Genomic DNA, 18,063 nt, shown 5'->3' on the forward strand with positions numbered 1-18,063 from the left:
TGCATGGCGCAGCACCGCTTCTGCTTGTGTCGCCGTCTGTAGGATGGGAGGGGTGGGGTGGAAGAGAAGGCACACGCACAGGAGGCAGACATGCACTGACGCAGCGAGGTGCGGTGGGGTGGAAAGAGCTGCACACATCATCGGCAGCACCAGCGACAGCATCACCATCCTCATCCGGAATCGTCAACTATAAACAAGAGGAAGAAGGGAAAGGAAACGCGAAGAGCCAGCAGACCCACACGCGCACACACATACACACGGAGAGAGAGAGGGGAGAGAAAGGCGAGCCGGAGCTTCAAAGAATACTCGAAAAAGCCCTGGGGAGAGAGAGAGGCGAAGGAAGAAGAGCAAAGGTGCGCGATGCGCTTCGCCTGCCTTGCATCTTGTTCTTCTCGCTTCTCCCTCTTTGTTTGGCTTCGTGGCTATCATCCGCTTCGTTCCTTCCGCCGCCTTTTCCCTCCTTGGCTGCCTCGTAGCGGCTTGTTGCACTTCTGTTTTCCCCGCTCGTATGTCAACTCCACGAAAAACCGAGCGAACGATTGAAGTGAAACGAACCGCTGCCAAAGGAGACAGAGGCGCGCAGGTGGCGCCTCTGTCTCCCTCTCCCTCTGTGTGTGCCGGCAGGGAGTGATGAGACGACTGAGGCATGGAAGAAGAGGAGAGGAGTGGTGGAGAGGCGTGCGTGCCGGGGAGCTATGTGCGAGAGCACCACTCATCACTGCCTCTGCTCGTTTCCTTTCCTCTTTTCCCTTCTCTCGTATCCACTCGGCAGTAAGCGACTAGGGCGACACCAGACTCTCGTCCTACCCATGAGTTTACTGCTTGCTGAAGTAGCCCTCAATGGACGCCTGTCGCTCCGGTTTCATTGTGGCATCGCCCTTCTTCCAGTTGGCGGGGCACACCTCGCCGTGCTTCTCCACGAACTGAAGAGCCTCCAGCAGGCGCAGCGCCTCCTCCACGTTGCGGCCCACCGGCATGTCGTTGACAATGATCTGGCGCAGGATCCCCTTGGGGTCGATGATAAAGAGGCCGCGGTAGGCAACGCCCTTCTTCTCATCCAGCACGCCGTAGGCACGACAGATGCACTTGGTCTTGTCGGCCAGCATCGGGATCTCCATGGGGCCGAGGCCACCCTTCTTGCGTTCCTGCAGCGTCCACTGCAGGTGCGCGTACTCGCTGTCCACAGAGCACGACATGACCTCGCAGTCAAGCTCGTTGAAGCGCTTTATGCTGTCGGAGAACTGGATGATCTCTGTCGGGCACACAAAGGTGAAGTCAAGCGGGTAGAAGAAGAGCACGACCCACTTGCCCTTGTAGGAGGCGAGGTTGATCTTCTTGAAGGAGCCGTTGGGCATGAGCGCCATTTCCTCGAAGGGCGGCGCAGGCTCGTTCATCTTGGCGTCACCGCAGGACATGATTGACTGGCGACTGTGGAGGGAATGGAGAGAGACCGCAGATAACGATGGAGTGGGGTGGCTCTAGGAAGGGTGTGTGTGGGAGGCAAGCGCGAAGGGAGGAAGTGACGTACGTGAGAGAGGAATGCTAGCAGTGTTGTGGGGTGAAAGCGTTGGTGTTGGGAGGGGTGGGTGTGGGTGTGGAGTGTGCCATGCCATGTATCGAGAGAGGAAAGTCACGAAGGGAAAGAAGAGGGAGGGGGGAGGGGGGGGGGTCGATATCCACTCAAGACACCTGCTGAAGCAACGTAACAAGCCGTAACATGAGGCTGAGCGAAAGGCACCGCATATTGTCGGAGTAGGGCGAGAAGTCGTAGCTGACACTCTCGTCACCGTCGCAGCACCATCGCCTCCCTCTCCTACAAGCCGACTTGGGACTCGGAGGCGAGGTGCTCAAGGTGAAGGGATGGTGGAGAAGCAGTGAGTAGGCCGGCAGTCTGTCGGAGGAGGCGCCTGTAGTTATGATTCACACGTGTGTGTCACCGACCCGTTATGGCAATGCAATCCCCGCCGCTGCCCTCTCGCATGCGCGTGGCTTGAGGCAGAGGCGAGAGCGCAAGTACCCCATCCACCGTAACGAGCCCCCCAACCCCCCGACAGTGAGGGAAGGAAAGGCTCAAAAGAAAACAAATGGCCCGGTGTTCGTTGCCTGCCGGAATGGGCATCTCGCGCGGTTGCCACGTGCCCAGCACCGATCACGGCGCGCGCGGCTCGTTTTTCGATGCCCCCCTCTCTCTCTCTCGCTGTTTTCTTACTCTTTGCTTGCTTCGGTGACTCCCACAGTCCACCCCCCTGACGATTGTCGACGAGGATTAGAGGGATGAGCACTGTGTCGCCCTTTCCCCACACCATGCAAGTCATCCATCCTGCAGCGCCGGCGACAGTGGCGCAGGGGGAGTAGGGGAGCAACTGCGATTGCGTTTTCGACCAGCCCCAGCGCTGTTTGGTGCCGACGGCGCGCTTGCCGGCATCGACTCCGACTTCACTGACGCGGTGGACTTGTACTCCTCCGTTTTGACGAACGCGTTCACTACGGCCTCACCCACTGTGCGTACGGCAGCCGTTGTGAACTGTGGCATTTGCATCAGGCGGTTGAACTCGGGCTGGATCAGTGGCACCGCACGCTCAGCCACTCGCATTAGCTTCTCTACGCGCACCGGCTGCAGATGCGCGTTGGACGCGAAGCTGCTGTACAATGTGGCCCGTGACGGCTCGGCACTCGGGTCGGTGGGCGGCAGTGGCTTGTTTGGCCACTGAAGCCGAGGCTCTGTGCGTGCCAGCAACACTGCCATGATCACCTTCTCCGCTTCCACGAACACCGCCAGCTCTGACGCGCCGGGGTCGGACTTGTTTTCGCACTGACGTATCGCGTGGAAAAGCGCGAGGCAGGGCATCTCGTAGTTGATGAGGGGCAGCTGCAGCAGCTGCACGTAGTAGTGAATTAGATTCGGAACGTACTTCTTTGCCATCTGCGCCATCTCCTCCCTCAGGTTCGTCGCATCGATGATTTCCAGGCGCCGGGACTCGATATCCTTGAGTGTCCCGTCCAACACGCGCATCTCGCTCAACGGGATAGGCTGCCCCAGGCGCTCGGACGCCAGCATCAGAGACGCCGCTGCCACCTCTGTCTGATGCTCGACTCGCACGCCACGCTCTCGGCGAAAGCCAACGAAGTGCTTCGCCAAGGCAATGGCGTCGCGCAAGATGGCCTCGTCGTAGCGGCGAGAGAGGCGAAAGAAAACCTCCAGTTGTGCCGACATTCGGGGGTGCAGCCTTGTCTTCGCGTACTTGGCTGTGTCACCGAACGGACCCGCGTTGGTGCCCTGCACGGCAGTCATGGGACACCGCAAAAGGCCCGCCGCGCATGCGGCCGCTTCTTCCCGGGTTAAACCTGCATTCTTCGCCGTCGCACGGCCAATGGCGCCGCCGTTCTCCACGTCCCAGTCGGCGTCGCCGCCCCGGTCGACGTCCGCGTGCGTTGCGTCCTTCTCGAAGCGCGTTGCCACGCTCTCCTCGAGGCCCATTGCCACTACAGTGGCGCAGTTAACGCAGGCCGCCTCGCCGCGTGCCTCGTCCGTCTCGATACTATCGACGGCCCCGCAGTAGGGGCAGTTCTTGCCAACGTAGTCTGCTGCCGTGGCCATGGTCGAGTGGAATGGTGTACGTGCTTGAGTACCACCTCCTCTCTCGTCAACTACACGGGTGGGGTGGAGGAGGGGCGAGGTGAGATGAGGGGGCGGGGTGAGATAGTAGCGGAAGGCGTAATGATACGAGAAGAGCTGAGCGTGAGCACAGCACACATGTTGTGCTCTTCGACGCCTGTTTCACGCCCATGTTGGCGATGCTTGAATGGGAGTGTGGGGCGGTGGCGTGGAAAGGCGTAGAGGGCAGCATCGGACTGCACGCGGGTGATCCCTACCCACCGCTACAGCGCGCGGCCTGATGCTTGGCACTCTCCGCAGGGTTTGTGTGCATCGCTTGTTTTCGTCTGTCAGCCTCGCATGGACGGAGCGCCTTTTCTTCAGGTCCTCTGCACTGACACCCTTATCGAGGACGCGACGCAGACGCCTCTGCCGTTCCACCGCACTATTCACCCCTACGTGACTCTGTGTCGGCCGACTCCTCCGCCGCAGCTAGCATGAGAAGGAAAGCAAGAGACACGGAGGAAGTGGTGAGTAAAGGTGTATATGGAAGACACCCACACACCCACCCACACACACACACACACACACGTGAGGGCACCCTCGCTGCACGCAAGACACCTCCTAATGCATCCACTATGTCGACGCGCCCTCTTTCCCCTTTCTGTTCACGTGTATTCCCCCTGTCTTCGCCGTTCAGCCCCGTAGGCGCATCTGCACATCCTCACAGCAGCTCTACCAACTGCTCGCGCATCTCCAGTTCTGCTGCGTACACCTCTTGCAGGTCTGCAAGCACCGCGGATCTCGTCGTGGGTGCTGCGACGGTGCCCGAAGGAGTTGATGGCACCCCATGTGGTGCTGTGTCCGGCGCTGTGGCGGCAATGTCGCTGCCAAAGGAGTCGTCGTCACGCGACCACGTGCCCTTGGCGCTGCTTCTGCTGAGGTTGGGCAGATGTGCTGACGGTGGCGGTGCTGCTGCTGCTGCTGCTGCTGCTGCTGGCATAGCAATGACGCCGTAGTCGTTGTGTGTGGGCTGTGGCGGGGGCAGCTGGCATGTCCCCTCAGTGGGGACGGCGATGCGAGCGTCATCGTCACTCCACCCCCAGTCATCGTCGCCCACCCCCGCACTCGGCAGCGGCACCCCCCGGAAAATGAGTGCACCGGGCAAAGGCAAGGGCCCTGCAAGAGGGGTATGGCTGTGCAACCCGCGGCGCACGCGTGCCGCATCCGAGCTCGGCGCGAATTGAGCTGGCGACGACGCATCATCGGCCATCGCTGCTGCTGCTGCTGCTTTGCCGACCTTCACCGCAGGTTTCGTGCCGTGGATGTGCACTTCGGGGCTCATCTCCGCATTTTCTTCGTTGGCGTCAGCTGCGGCCACGTTCGCCACATCCTCAGCTCGCCGGGCAGTACACACTGGACCGAGAGCAGCAGGGTCGGACTGGGTTTCCCTCCCCGCCTGCACCTCAGCCCTTTCGTTCGTGTCCAGCGCTGCGGCGACTGTTAACGCAGGTGTCTCTGGTCCACACAAAGGAGAAGGGACGCTGTGGCTGCTCCTGCCGCTGCTGTGGTTGACCGTTGATAACTCACTCCAGTCAGTGTGTGGAGCACGCGCCGATGGAGAGCCTTGCGGTTGTGTCTGCAATGGCGCGTTCTCCCGCTGCGCCACCGGCGACGGCGCCCCTGTGGGCTCTGAGAGGACCTCCGTGGCTGCCGCCTCAATCCCCGGCAGTATGTTACGCATTGGGTTCAGCATGGCCGGAGCCTCCGGCGAGGGGGGTTGCTGGTGCTGCTGTCCACAAGGCTGCTTTACCGACTGGTGCAGGGGCAGTGGAAACGATGGCGCTTGGAGTGCACCGTGAGCGGGGCCGGAGGAGGAGACAGGCTTCACGAGGACGGCAGCGGCAGCGAACCCTTTTTTCCTTCGAAGCGGCTTTGCTGTCACGACCGCTCCTGCCACTGACGTACCGCCGCCACCGACAGCGGAGCCGGAACCCGTCGCTACTGTAGTATCCTGCTGAAGACCCTCGTTCGGCGCCGCTGCTGACGTTTTTCCATCAACGGAGGTCCTCCGTAGAGGGATGATTCTGCGAGCGGGCAGAGACAACACCGTAGCGGCGCGCGTCGCGTCTTCCTTAGTCGTCAACTCAGGAGGCTCGACCTCGACGGGTGTTGGCGGCTGAACCTCCTTGGCGATGGGGACAGTGACTGACGCCTGCCCAGCCGTGCTGCTTGTGGCTGCGTCTGACACTGCTGCTTGCCTATCCATAGCCCTACCCCTGCAGCGTGTTGGCGGGGTTGGGGCGACGGTTTCGCGCAGTGCCGTTTGCCACTGCGAGAGGGCGCTGAGGAGACTGCCGGCGCCGCTGATGGTTGACTGCACTGCTGCCTGTGCCAGGCCGCCGCCCCCATACAGCCCCACGTCCTCGTCGCTCTCTAAATGTGTCGTGTGGGCCACCAGCGAAGCGCTGTGGGGTGGCGCTTGCTGCGGCTGCGGCTGAACTGTCGCTGATGTGATTGCCGTGACACCCGCTCTCACCGGTGTCGGTGTGAATGCATCGCTTGCCTCTCGCTGGCCAACACCGCTGCATGAGGAGTGGAGGGGAACCACGGCAGCAGCGCTGCCACCTAGCCCTTTGCGACTGCCTCGCCGAACGTTCTTCAGCGCTGCTGCGCTGTTATCGTCACTGACGCCTCGTGCTCTGTCACCATGTGCGACTCTTGGGTGCGCTGCTGCCGCAGCAGCGGAGGACGACGATGCCCACGAAGAGGAGGACATGCGGCTCCCCTCCCTCTCTGCCTGCACCGCGAGCAGTGATTGGTGTGGGCGCCAGTTCGTCTCCTGCTGCTCTTCCTCTTGCATGCGTTCCCAGATTGCTTCCTCTTCTTTCCAGTACGCCTCTTCCTCAGCCTCCGCAGCACGCTTTGTAAGCTCCAGGTGTGCACGAGCCGCAGCCATCGCTAGCCCATCTCGCGCGTCATCCTCGAGTGCTATGACACCGGCACGACCCTCCTGGTACAGCACCCACAAGCGCCGCTCTTGCCGCTCCGCATCGAGGAGGAGATGCCGGGCAGCGTAGTCAGTGGCCTGCACCCCCATGCGAGCATCACGTTCCTCCTGCAGCAGCCGCCGCATCGCCAGCCGCTGCCGCTCCCCCCATTCACACCAGGCACGGCGCAGCTCCTCGCGCGCGTCATCAAAGCGCAGCTTCTGCTCTCGATGGGCTAAGGCAAATATGAGGTCGTGCTGATCGAGCGCAAAGTCCACCAGCTCCATCCGACGCTTTTCGATCCTCAGTGCCACGTACACTTGGAGAAGATTGCTCTGAAAGGTGAGGGAGGCGAAGAACTGCTGCTGCTCGTGCAGGAGCTGCCCGCTACACTGGCGTCTCTTGAAGGCCTCCTCTTTGAAGAGCAGCTGTAACTCATTGGTGCCAGCTACCGCCAAGCCCGAGGCTCTGCTGCCGTCGCTGTCTCTAGGGTGCATTCCTAGCACTGCTTGCGACTGGGGTATGTGGGAAGGCAGCGAGACTGCGACCGGTGAGACCGTAGCTGGCTGCGCTTCTCCCCGCGGTGAGGAGACCGCGGATGAGGGTATCCGAACATGTTGCTGCTGGTGCTGATGAGCAGCACGAGGAGCCACTGTCGCGCCAATGGTGTTGAAGAGTGAGGTGCGCAGTGCACTCCCGGCGTCTAACCAGGTAGATCCAATAGCCGTTGCCGCGGCCACAGCGCTGTTGCCGGTGGTCTTTGCGCCAAGACAGTCCTGTGACACTGCAGACACTGCCTGCTGTGGCGCTTCGTCGTGACTCAGCCTTGGCAGAGCCGTGCGCACCAGTTGCTGATGATCCGCCGCCGCGCACATGCTGAGGCACTCAAGCATCGCTGCCGCTTTCTCATTTACGTTGCGTGCCGCCGTCTCGTTACGCCACTGACTCCACTTGACGTGCAAGTCCGAGTCATGGTAGCTCGCTGACACTGGTGCACCGCTGCCCAGCGACGCTGCCGCACCTTCGGCGCGGGGAGTCGTCAGGTGCTCACGAGCGAAGTCGTCCGTGAGAACTTGCAGCGCCACCTTTTTGCCGGCATCCTCCATGCGCTGGTAGAGCGGCGCCGCGACGCCACGGATCCACTGCCGCAGCAGCAGCAGGATGGACGCATCAGCGCACTGGACCACCGAGGACGACGCTTCCTTGGCTGCGGGGTTGCGTTGCGTCGCTTCATCTGCCACGCCCTCAGCCTCATGCGTGTGGGCATTGTTGCTCAAAAGCCCGTGAAGGACGTCAAGGACGAGCAGGAGCAGAAGCGGTTGGAGGAGTGCGAAGGACATCGCCTCCACAAGCGCCCCGGTAAGCGGTTCCACAGCGTCTGCCAGTGCGTTGATGAAGGCCTTCAGTTGCGCTTCGGAGATGTCGAGGCGCCAGTGCGGTACCAGAGGGCAGGGGAGGTGCGGCGCTGGCGCCTCAGCTGTAGTATTACCTGGAGTGGCCCCGATGACTGCCTCTTCTGTATGCGCAGTCACCGACTCCTCTAAGTAGCCGTTCATGCGCATCTCTGCCAGGATGTAGCAGCGCAGCTCTCGGCGGAGGACTTCGCAGGCCACGACTAGCCAGCCAACGGACTGCAGCGGCGCTGCGGACGGTGACTGCCGTAACAGGAAGTCTCTGCATTTTTCATCTTGTCCGGCACTCGCGCGATTCTTGGCGTGATCCATGGCGACCGCCGCCGCGGCCGTAACGTACGCGGCGGCTGGGGAGAGAAAGAAGTGGCGCAGCTCCAGAGCTGATTCGCTGTCGTCACAGGAGGAGGCGGCTGCGGCGCCACTGCTGCTGTTGCTGCTGCTACAACTGTGACCGGAGGCGGCAGCAGCGACGAACGGCATCGGTGCCGATCGCTGCCCAGATCTGTCGTCGCTATCACCGACGCGTCGCGTTACGCTCTGTTTAACGCTGCGTAGCGCGATGCGCCGCTGCGCCGCTGCCAAGTTCCCCAACGTCGGCTGCATCGCCATCAGTCGCGCCAAGGTATCGAAGCGAACATCGCGGCGCTGCGTGGAGTAGATGCCAGGCGAGGCTGATGGAGGCACATTGTACAGAGCGATGAGGCGCCGCAGCTGCCGACGCACACGCTCACACACTTCGCCGGCGCAGAGCCGCACCGGCACACACCCGCGATGGGGTCCCTTTTCACCGTTCGGCGTCGTGCCACTCGCTTTCCACGTGAGAGGTTCGCTGTACTGCGGGTACGACAGGGCTGGCGCTGGGCTGCGGTTGCCGTCGCCGCTGCTGCTCCCCAGATCTTCCTCCACAGCGAGCTGCTCAAGGGTCGGCAGGGCATACAGAAGGCAGGGCCGGAGCAGTGCAAAGGTGACATCTGCTGCTGCTGCGGTGGCGGCGGTACTCCGCTGCTCGCCTCGCTGCGTTGCGGGCGCCAGGGCGGCGAAGAGGTGCTCGTACATGCCAACGTCTGTGACTGCGCCTGAGCTGCACAGCAGAACGTTGACCCAAACCTGCACTAGCCACGCTGCAATCACGTCTGTCGCGGCAGCACCTTCGTTGCACATCGCTGTCGTGGTCATGCTCAGTTTTGTTGAACTGTGGTGACTCTGCGTCTGAGCCGCGATTCGCCAGCTCTGTAGAACACACGTGAAGGCTGCGTAGGAGTGAGCATATTCCTCTGTCGCTAACTCATTTGTTACCTGCTGGTGCAAGCCCATTGCCCGCGAGAGCTGTGCACGTAGTACACGACCACTGCCGGAGCTGGCGTATATGAGGTGCAAAGCGCGCATGATGTCTCCCGCATGCGATGCCGTGGACGCAGCGGCGGTGCAGCAGCGCTCCTGATAGGCAAGCAGAGCACCTGCCGAGCACATCGGCGGCGCTTCCAACGAGAGAAGATGCTGCCAGGCGATCAGATATTGCGACACCCACGAACCGCTAGCGGCACTGGCTGTTGCTGTTGCTGACGTTGAACCCGCCCCGTTAGCCATTCCCGCGTGCTCGATCTGCCGCGGTGCACACTGGTAGCCGGAATCTCGCTGTGAGCTACTGTACACAAAGCGCATGGCGGCGAAGAGCTCCTCAGCGCCGGTCGCGTCTTCCTGAGTGAGGCACCGTAGTACGCACACGCCGCGGTGAAGCGCCCGCAGCTGATCCCCATCTCGCAGCTTCGCACACCGCAGCCACGGCGCATGTTGCTGTTCGTCAGTGGTATCAGCTTCTGGTGGTTTCTCCGGCTGTCTCGCTCCTGTGGTCTGTGATGCTGCTGGGGGAAAGAGCTGCAGTGCAGCACACAGGCGGTGTGCCACGTGATACCACAGATACACGGTGAGGAGCGGCGGGAGAAGCATGAAAGGGAACGGGGCCGACACCGTCGTCGCCGCCGCGGTCGTGAGACCATCGAGTTCAGGTGTGTAAAGCAGCGGGTAGACCGGCATCCGGTCCGCCGCATCCTCCACATCTGTCTGTGCATGACTCGTCCCCTGGACTTGCCGTCCGTCCTCATACCCATCATGTGCTTTCCAGGTATCCAGTGCCGCGATGGCAAGCCGCTCGTACGCCTCCGCAGCTGCCATGGTGTCGGTTGCGGCCGGAGAGACCGTTGACGTGAACGCCATGGCAGCCTCCACGACGCAGCACACAAATGTGAAGCCGAGGGGTGGGGTGGCGTCGTGAGGCCGCCCTGGTGCCCAGCTGGCACATACAAGAGCGTGCAGGTCTGCCACCGTGAGTACACCGCGCACGACGAGCCCCTGCAGTCCACGATGCCCATGACTGCCTGCAGCACTCGTCAAGGCGGAGTTGTTTTGTAGGTATATGGCGGGAGAGGCTTGTGCAAGGCGATGCACCACGCAATACAACTCCTCCGGCTTCACCAGGCGTAGCAGCGCGTATTCTATCGACTCGCGCAGCTCCGCCGTATCGCGCGTCGGCCACGGAGGCCCCGTTGATGCGGCGACCTGTGTGGCCTCCAGTCTTGTCTCTGGCTCCAGCGACACCCCTGAGGCCTCGAGGATGTCATCGACCGTGAGCTCAAGCGGCCGCTGCGTGTTCCTGCAGATAAAAAGGAGAAGCGCGCGGCGTAGCCAGTCCAGGGGCAGAGGAGGGGACAGGGCTGGAGAAGGTGCCGCTGCACCAAGCTGCAGAAGCGCCTGCATCGCGCGGCCCTCCACCGCAGCGGCCTGCGCCTCCACCGCGGAGATGTCGGCGGTGGCGGTGGGAGATGGGGGGCGTGTGGAGACTGCTGCAGCAGCGACGGCGCCGCTGCCAAGGAACCACCGCGCAAACCACTGGCAGCACATCCACCCTACTACGTCTCCTGCGCACCAGTCCAACTCCACGAGGGTGCGGAGTACCAGCCGGAGAAAGACACCCGCCGCCCGACGCATGTGACATACCTCCATCTCAAGCGTGGCGGCGTCGCTGCCGTCTTGCAACGCGAGGTGCTCCATCGTGAAGGTCTGGATCGCGCGTGCGTAATAGTGGAGGCGCGTCTGATGCTCCGGGGCGTCCGTGGCGGTGCTGCGCACCACCTCCATGAGAACACGCGGCCACTGCGGCAAAGTAGGCCCCGTCTCATGCAGCACAGCGTAGGCCCATAGGACCCGCATGGCCCGGTACGTGGCGGCGGCGACAGCGGCGTCGCTTGGGGGTGTTGTGAGCGACTGGAGATGCCCACGAACGTGTTCCGCGGCTACCCACTCCGCCACGTGCGCCTCCCACTCCTTCTGCGGGCTTGCCGCTGTCCGCGGGAGCCACAAAGACGGCCGGAGAAGTGCGACAACCCGCTCCGTCGCTGCTTGATCCTTTTCTTCGTCCATAGGGCCCGTGGCGCCGTTGCCGCAGTACCACAGCATTGTGAGCTCGTGGGTGAGATCGTTGAAGTAGGGGAAACCGCGGACAGCGGAGTCGGCGGTGGACGTCGAGGAAGATGCACACACACGCGATTCCACCGCCGTCACTGTCGCCATGAAGGAGACCGAGACAGATGTGGTGGTGCCCTCCGCCTCAGCAGTGCTGTGGCTCGCCATCGGGTCCGCGTAAGGATCCTTCACGCACATGCCATCTGCGCTACCGCCCGCCGCCTCTGACAGCCATTCCATCCAGCGACCGACATCCGCAACGTCCCAGGCAAGCACATCACGATGAGCCGCCTGCACCACGTCCTGCATTACGCCGTGCTCATCGCCATATTCGCCATCAACTATTCCCGTAGCACTCGTTGGTGCCGGTGACAGCACGACTGGGTCCAACCCCAGCCACAGAGTTCGCATGGGAGGCACGTGGTGGATACGCTTCTTCCAATTCCCGTCCCCTGCTGCCTCCTTCGGACTTTCAGGGCACGCCAGTAGCGCCAGGGCATCCCAGGGCAGCGTCTCCGTGAGGTAAAGGCCTTGAGGAGGGGCGGTTGCTGCAGCCAAGGTTGTAGGCGATGAGACGGTCCGCGATGCACCGGCTAGTCGCTCAGCGCTGCTGCTGGTGTTGCGAGTGTGAATACCGTCCATGATGAGCATTAGGAGGCTTGTACATGCGGGGAGCACCGTCATCGGGGTTTCTGGTGACTCCGCAGCTGTCGCCCCCGATGCGACGATGGTGGGAGGGCCAATACACGTGGTCGGGCATCCTATAGTAAGCTCGTACACAGCGCGCTCTGGTGGGGGCAGGAGCTGCTCGATGATCTCCTGCACTGATGAGTGCGAAGTCCGTCTCGGCTGCTGCTGCTGCTGCTTGGCCTTTGCATACGAGTCCAGTTCGGCACTGGTCACACCCAGCGCACCGTACGGTGCGTCGCGCTTGAAGCCCATGCAGAGGACGACGGGTGGCGATAGCGCAGAGCTGGCGACTCGCGACGAGGCAGTAGCAGTAGATAAGGACGGCGCTACTGAGGCGCGAGCAGGGGCGCAGCTACAGGGTAGCAGCGCTACAAGGCTGCCGCACAGCTGCCCATCATGGAACAGGTGTACTCCACGGGTATCTGCATCCTCAACAAAGGCCCAAAGAAGATCAGGCGGGTCAAGTGACACCGGCTGCGGCGGCGGCCGCGACGATGACGGCGTGCCGTTCTCTCCATCTGCGCTGCAGCGTGCGTGTCCCCAGCCGGTATCACCACCGCCGCGGTGAGCGCTGTCCTCTGCTGAAGTCCTGTGACCACTTAACCTAAGTAGCGGGATCGTCAGAGTGTGCCGCACTCGAGTTTGCAATGGCTGCGGGTTGTCTACTGAGGCGCCGTTGCTAAAGAGATCCGCGACACATGCCAGCACGTCCCACGCTCGATGCTGCGGATGAGCACTACCGACGTTGGCAGTGTCGCTGGTGCTGCTGAGGGCGGCAAAAATGTAGACCAGGCGCATGAGCGGCACCTCCGCAGCGGCAGCAGAGGTGTGATGTGGAAGCGGCAGCGGGACTCCTGCGACAAGCAGCAGCACCGTCGATGGCCTCGACGGTGGAGTTGAGGTAGCGCTGACACGACCAGGTGTCTGCGGTGCGGTGAATGGACAGGGTAGCGCTGCTGACGCCGCAATGCGCAGCCATGAACACGAACGTGACACGGGCTTAATAGCAACCGCATCACCGCTACTCAATACGAAGCTGTCCATCAAGCCGTAGTGAGCGGCGTCGCGGAGTTGATTGTTGGAGCCTCTTCTCAAAGCGGCTGCTGGTTCTGTGCCCGCGCCCGCTGCCTCCGGAGCCTCCGTGGCTACCAGGACGTGCCGGCTGCTCAAGAAGATAACGCCACCAGTGCCCTGCAGCGTCGACCGCGCGAGTGATGTTGTGCGAGGGAAAAAGAAGCGTGCGCGCGTTGGCTGCTGTGCTTCCAGGCCTGCTGGGTTGCTGATACTGCCGTTCGATGACGCCGCTGTTGTCGCCGTGTTAGCTACATCAGACAACAGGCACGGGCTCGGGACCCAAATGAATTCCCACGCAAACCCGCAGAGCCCGTCATTGCTGCCGGGGCTCTCCGCGTCACCACCCATCGGCTGCGTCGATGACGCCGCAGCCGTGCTGCCCACGGCCTTAACATCCACGTGCAAGGAGTAGTGCGCCTGCAGGGTGATGATGCACGACTCGTGGCGTGACGCATCGACATAGCTCCAGCGGTGGCATGTGCGCGTCATCACATGCTCCTCTGGCGCGCTGGACACCACCGACGGAGAGGCAGACGAAGCAGGTGCGTCGGCGTCGGTGGTGCTGCCAACTCCCAACTTGTATGTTCGCTGAACGATTGGTGGCATGCCCTTTACGGTAGTCTGGTGGTTTGTAGACAAAGCTCTGGCAGGACTGAAGAATGCCGCCAGTAAATATGTGAAGTGCGCGCACAATTGCCGCACAAGTGATCGCACAATGACGACAGTATCGACCAACTTCGATGCCGTTCTGAGAGCTGCGGCTGGATAGGCCGAGACGACACACACCCACACCCACCATAGATGCATTGCGGATGAGGCACATAAAATGTCCGTGCGTGCCGTCATCGAGGGGCGCTCCGAGTAGAAGGCGCACATCGGGACAGGAGACAGAGAGAGAGGGAAGGGAGACGTTGACGATAGGGTGCGAGCTGGTGTGCTGCAATCGCATTCATGGGCGTGCCTCCCAACGCCAGTTTCTTTCACTTTTTCAGAATCTGCTTTGATCTCAATCGAGCACTCGAAAGAGCTGCTCTACCTCACAGCAAATGAGAGTGGGAGCGGCTGAGACAGGCATGTGCCGTCCCCCAAACGTTTCGTCTACGAAGCAGCGGTAATTGCCTGTGTGCGCGTGTGCGTGGGTGTCGGAGACGCACAGACTTGGTTGAACACGCCGTGACGGCAGATGCTACTGCTACGAATAGGCTGATGGGAAGAGAGGATATACAAACTGAGAGCTCAACAACAAGCACAAATATAGAGAGAGAGAGGTGGGGCGCGCGGCGGAGAAAAACAGCCACGCACGCACGCACGCCCACGGCGAATCGTTTTCCTCCGGTTGTGTGGTTGCGGCGCTTTGACTTCTCACTACAGCAGCACTTTCTCTAAGATGCCGCGCGCAATTGCGTAGAGCGGCGGCACGCCCTCCTGCGGGCTCATGGGCGCTGACAGCGTCGCCGCGCTAGCCGGCAGCCGGTGGGTCTGCCGCGCCTCTATCTCAGCGTCGTTCTGCGCGAGGGGGAGATCACTCGTGTAGTAGGCAAAGCGCGACGTCAGCCCGGGGTGGGCTATTCCCTGCCGGTAAAAGTCCTCAATGACACGGGCAAAGTACGACCCCTCCATCTCCGTCCCGACGCAGCGCCACACCTGCTGGTAGTACCGCAAGAGTTGCACGTTCTGCAGCATCGTACCCGTCACGGTCAGCACCTTGCCGTGGTGCACCTTGACACGCGGGCCGGCCAGTTCCTGTAGACGCTGCGCCGTGAGATCTTGGTTGCGGCAGTTGCGTAGCTCGTCCTGGTTGTCCTCGAGAATGAGCGAGGACTTGGAGAGGAGGACGTGACTAGCAAGCTGGATGTCACCGCGCTTGCCGGTGAGGCCGCCGGCCTTGCCCACGACGCTCACGCTGCGGATGCGCTTGCCAAAGGCGCTGAAGATGACGCGGCAGATACCTTCGGCCTGTGCTCCAAACGCAAAGTCCATGTTGATGAGGAAGTGCCATTGCATCCGACCATCCCTGACGTGGTGGACTGCCGGGGTGACCGTGGGACTGCCGCGGTTGCTATTCATGTTCGCCGGCTCGCTGAACTCGGTAAAGGTGGGCTTCTTTGTCGTGCTTGCCGTCGCCAGGTTGGTAGACCCGGGTTCTACGTCTGAGTCGTTGGGTGATGTGTCGCCCCTGCTGTCCGTCATAATGCACCCCAGCACGTGGGTCTTCAAGCCGTCCTGGGAGCGGCGGTAAATCGGCTTGCATACCTGCGCCCACGTCGGCACGGTCGAGCCGCCCGTCTTGCCTTCGCGTTTCTCGCTGTCATTCTTGGTCACCTCCTCGTAGTACTTGTGCAACGCCTCACGTATGGTTTCATCAATCGCGTTGAAGTTGAGCTGATGCACCGGGATGACCTCCACCTGCAGCCCTGTCATGGCCGTGTCCTGCAGCACCGTGATGCCGTCCTCCTCGAGGCTGCGGCTGTGCTCCTCCTTCAGGTCTGGCCGCTCATTCTGCAGGAAGCCTGTGAGCGCAACATAGAGCATGTCATCGACGTTGTGCCACTCCTCCGGTCGCCCGAGTCGCTTGCTCTCGGTGCGGCGCGCGTAGTCAAGGATATCCTTGCGGTACTTGCGGTTGAAGCCGCAGAGCAGATTCTTGATGCAGTGCGTGTTGCTGCTGATCACGTCAATGTAAAGGTTGTCTGGCAGCGCGGAGAAGCGGTCAAGGCCGAGCTTCTCGAGCACGCAGCTGCGCAGGTTCAGGGCCCACTCGTGGAAGGGGTTCATTTGAAACTTTATCGAGAGACTCGGGTCAACGCGCACGTTGTACTCCTCGCGGTGCATCATAACCTCGTAAATACGCAGGAGTGTGTTGTGCCCCCAGTTGCGCAGCAGGCCAGCCTGCTCCTCCTCCGTAAGCGGCATGCGCTTCAGGATTGCGTGCACCCGCTGCATCTCGGCGTCGCGCGTGACGCCACCGGTCGTCAGGTACTTGCCCGCCAGTTCCTCCTGCTCGCGCTGCCGCAGGTACTCGTCAAGTATGTCGATCGCCGGTGGGTGCACCATGCCCTGCACGCGGCCACGCAGCTTGTTGCTCTCAATAATGTGCACGCACAGCATTGTTAAGAAATCGAGCAGATCGGTGAAGCCGTCGCGCAGCAGCACGAGCGTCTTCCCCTCCATCCCGAGATGCCACGTGCAGCGACGGCGCTCCTTTGTGCGGATGTACGTGATGGAGGAGCGCATGCTGCCGCCCTTCATTGCCAGGCTGTCTGCCCCCTTGCGCGTGTCGGCCACGCGCGCCTCGACCTGCATGCGCCTGGCAATGAAGGGCGGCAGGGCGTGCACGAGGTCGAAGCAAAAAGTGGAGGTCAAATTCTCTGGCAGGCGGTTCAGCGCGTAGCCCCACGTGCCGGTGTCGACTTGGTGACTAAACAGTTTTGTGTGGATGACGTTGTGGACGCGGGTGTAGCTCTCCAGGATGGACCACAGCGGCAGGTACTCGTTTTGCGCGCTGGTGGGCGAGAAGACATAGCGGCAGAACTCACGGATGGAGCCGAAGACGTCCATGGAGTCGGTGATGCGGACACCAACGCCCTGAGCAAAGCGGGGATTGCGGGCAAGCACCAACTGCAGCTCCTCGTACGGCAGTAGCGAGATGGCTGTCTTGGACATCGCGCTGCCGGCGCGGAAGACGTAGTGCGAGGCAGCGTTGAAGACGCAGTTCTCGATGCCAAACACTTGGCCCGGGTATAGGTCCGCGACGTGGGTGTAGACGGCATCCGATGACACCTCGCTGTTGGTGTTGGTGCCCTGCACGTCAGTGAGTCGAAGGCCGTACGGGGAGAGACTGTCGCGACGGTCACTGGTGCGGCTCAGCTTCATCGACACGCTTTGGTGAGACGCCACGCGAAACGCTTCCTCCATTGCCTTCCGCTCGTTGTTGATGGAGTCAACCCGAAAGACTTCCACATTGCCCCACACCACCACATACAGGTGCCGCACCGGCGCCCCGCAGTCGAGAATAAGCTCGCCATGAGTGTACTCGCGGTGGAGGGAGAGCGGGACAAGGTGCTGCAGGTCCTCGGGGTCCAGCAGGGACGTGAGCTGGGAGTGGCGGTAGAGCCAGGTGAGTTCCTCGCTGGTGTGTGCCGCTCGCCCCTTTGCCACAATGTACTCCATGACACGATTGCTGCGCACCGGCTGTGCTGCATCCAGGTGAAGGAAAATGCTGGGGGAGGCGATGAAGTCGTCGTCGTCACGCCAGTCCGTCTGCCTGCAGCTGCGCCGCGTCGCTGTCGCCTTGCTCGGCGTGTCGTGGGCGTCGCTGTCGTTGAGGGTGCCGTCCATGTCCTCCTGATCAATCATCCCCGCCGCCTGCATGACAGCCCGCGCGACCTGTGCAATGCGGTACGCCGTGCGCTCCTCCTCACTGCTGCCAGACTCGGTCAGCATGGAGACACTGCCCTGATGCAGGCGGGTGTGCACGTGGTTCACAGCCCTCTTCAGCGCCACCAGCGCGTGTTGCTGAGTGGGGATGCACTCGCCACACGGATCCATCGGGGTCGTTGTGGGCGCCGTCAGCGAAATGGCGGTGCTGCTCCGTACGATGCTGTTCACCACAGCGTTGGACTGATGATGGCGCGCGGACGCGGCAACGATAGCAGCGCTGCCTCCGGCGAAGGAGGCGGCGTGGGAGGTAGCCATCAGAAGCACTGGTGAGCGACTCGGTGAAATTTGACTGTTGTGCGATTGCAAGGAAGGCGGCCGCGCCACGGCGCTGGCGGGGACGGGGCTCGCTTGGCTCGTGCGCGTCTCCACTGCGGGTGCTGAGACGCTTTCGCGGTCCCGTGAT

General features: G+C 62.0%; 4 protein-coding genes across 4 annotated transcripts; all 4 read right to left on the reverse strand.

Moving 5' to 3' along the window:
• Positions 1-815: 815 nt before the first annotated feature.
• On the reverse strand, positions 816-1,415 carry LBRM_15_1100 (tryparedoxin peroxidase; the record flags this gene model as incomplete). The annotated part of the gene is made up of 1 exon (XM_001563508.1): positions 816-1,415. One exon carries the CDS (start codon positions 1,413-1,415, stop codon positions 816-818), a length of 600 nt encoding a protein of 199 aa, XP_001563558.1.
• An 896-nt stretch (positions 1,416-2,311) lies between these two features.
• On the reverse strand, positions 2,312-3,598 carry LBRM_15_1110 (conserved hypothetical protein; the record flags this gene model as incomplete). The annotated part of the gene is made up of 1 exon (XM_001563509.1): positions 2,312-3,598. The coding sequence occupies one exon, from the start codon at positions 3,596-3,598 to the stop codon at positions 2,312-2,314; it is 1,287 nt and encodes a 428-aa protein (XP_001563559.1).
• A 721-nt stretch (positions 3,599-4,319) lies between these two features.
• On the reverse strand, positions 4,320-14,096 carry LBRM_15_1120 (conserved hypothetical protein; the record flags this gene model as incomplete). Its single annotated transcript, XM_001563510.2, has 1 exon — positions 4,320-14,096. The coding sequence occupies one exon, from the start codon at positions 14,094-14,096 to the stop codon at positions 4,320-4,322; it is 9,777 nt and encodes a 3,258-aa protein (XP_001563560.2).
• Positions 14,097-14,585: 489 nt separating this feature from the next.
• LBRM_15_1130 (conserved hypothetical protein) lies at positions 14,586-17,768 on the reverse strand (the record flags this gene model as incomplete). The annotated part of the gene is made up of 1 exon (XM_001563511.2): positions 14,586-17,768. The coding sequence occupies one exon, from the start codon at positions 17,766-17,768 to the stop codon at positions 14,586-14,588; it is 3,183 nt and encodes a 1,060-aa protein (XP_001563561.2).
• Positions 17,769-18,063: the final 295 nt, after the last annotated feature.

This window comes from Leishmania braziliensis, chromosome 15, assembly GCF_000002845.2.
Source record: "Leishmania braziliensis MHOM/BR/75/M2904 complete genome, chromosome 15".
NCBI classification, from domain to species: Eukaryota; Euglenozoa; class Kinetoplastea; order Trypanosomatida; family Trypanosomatidae; genus Leishmania; species Leishmania braziliensis.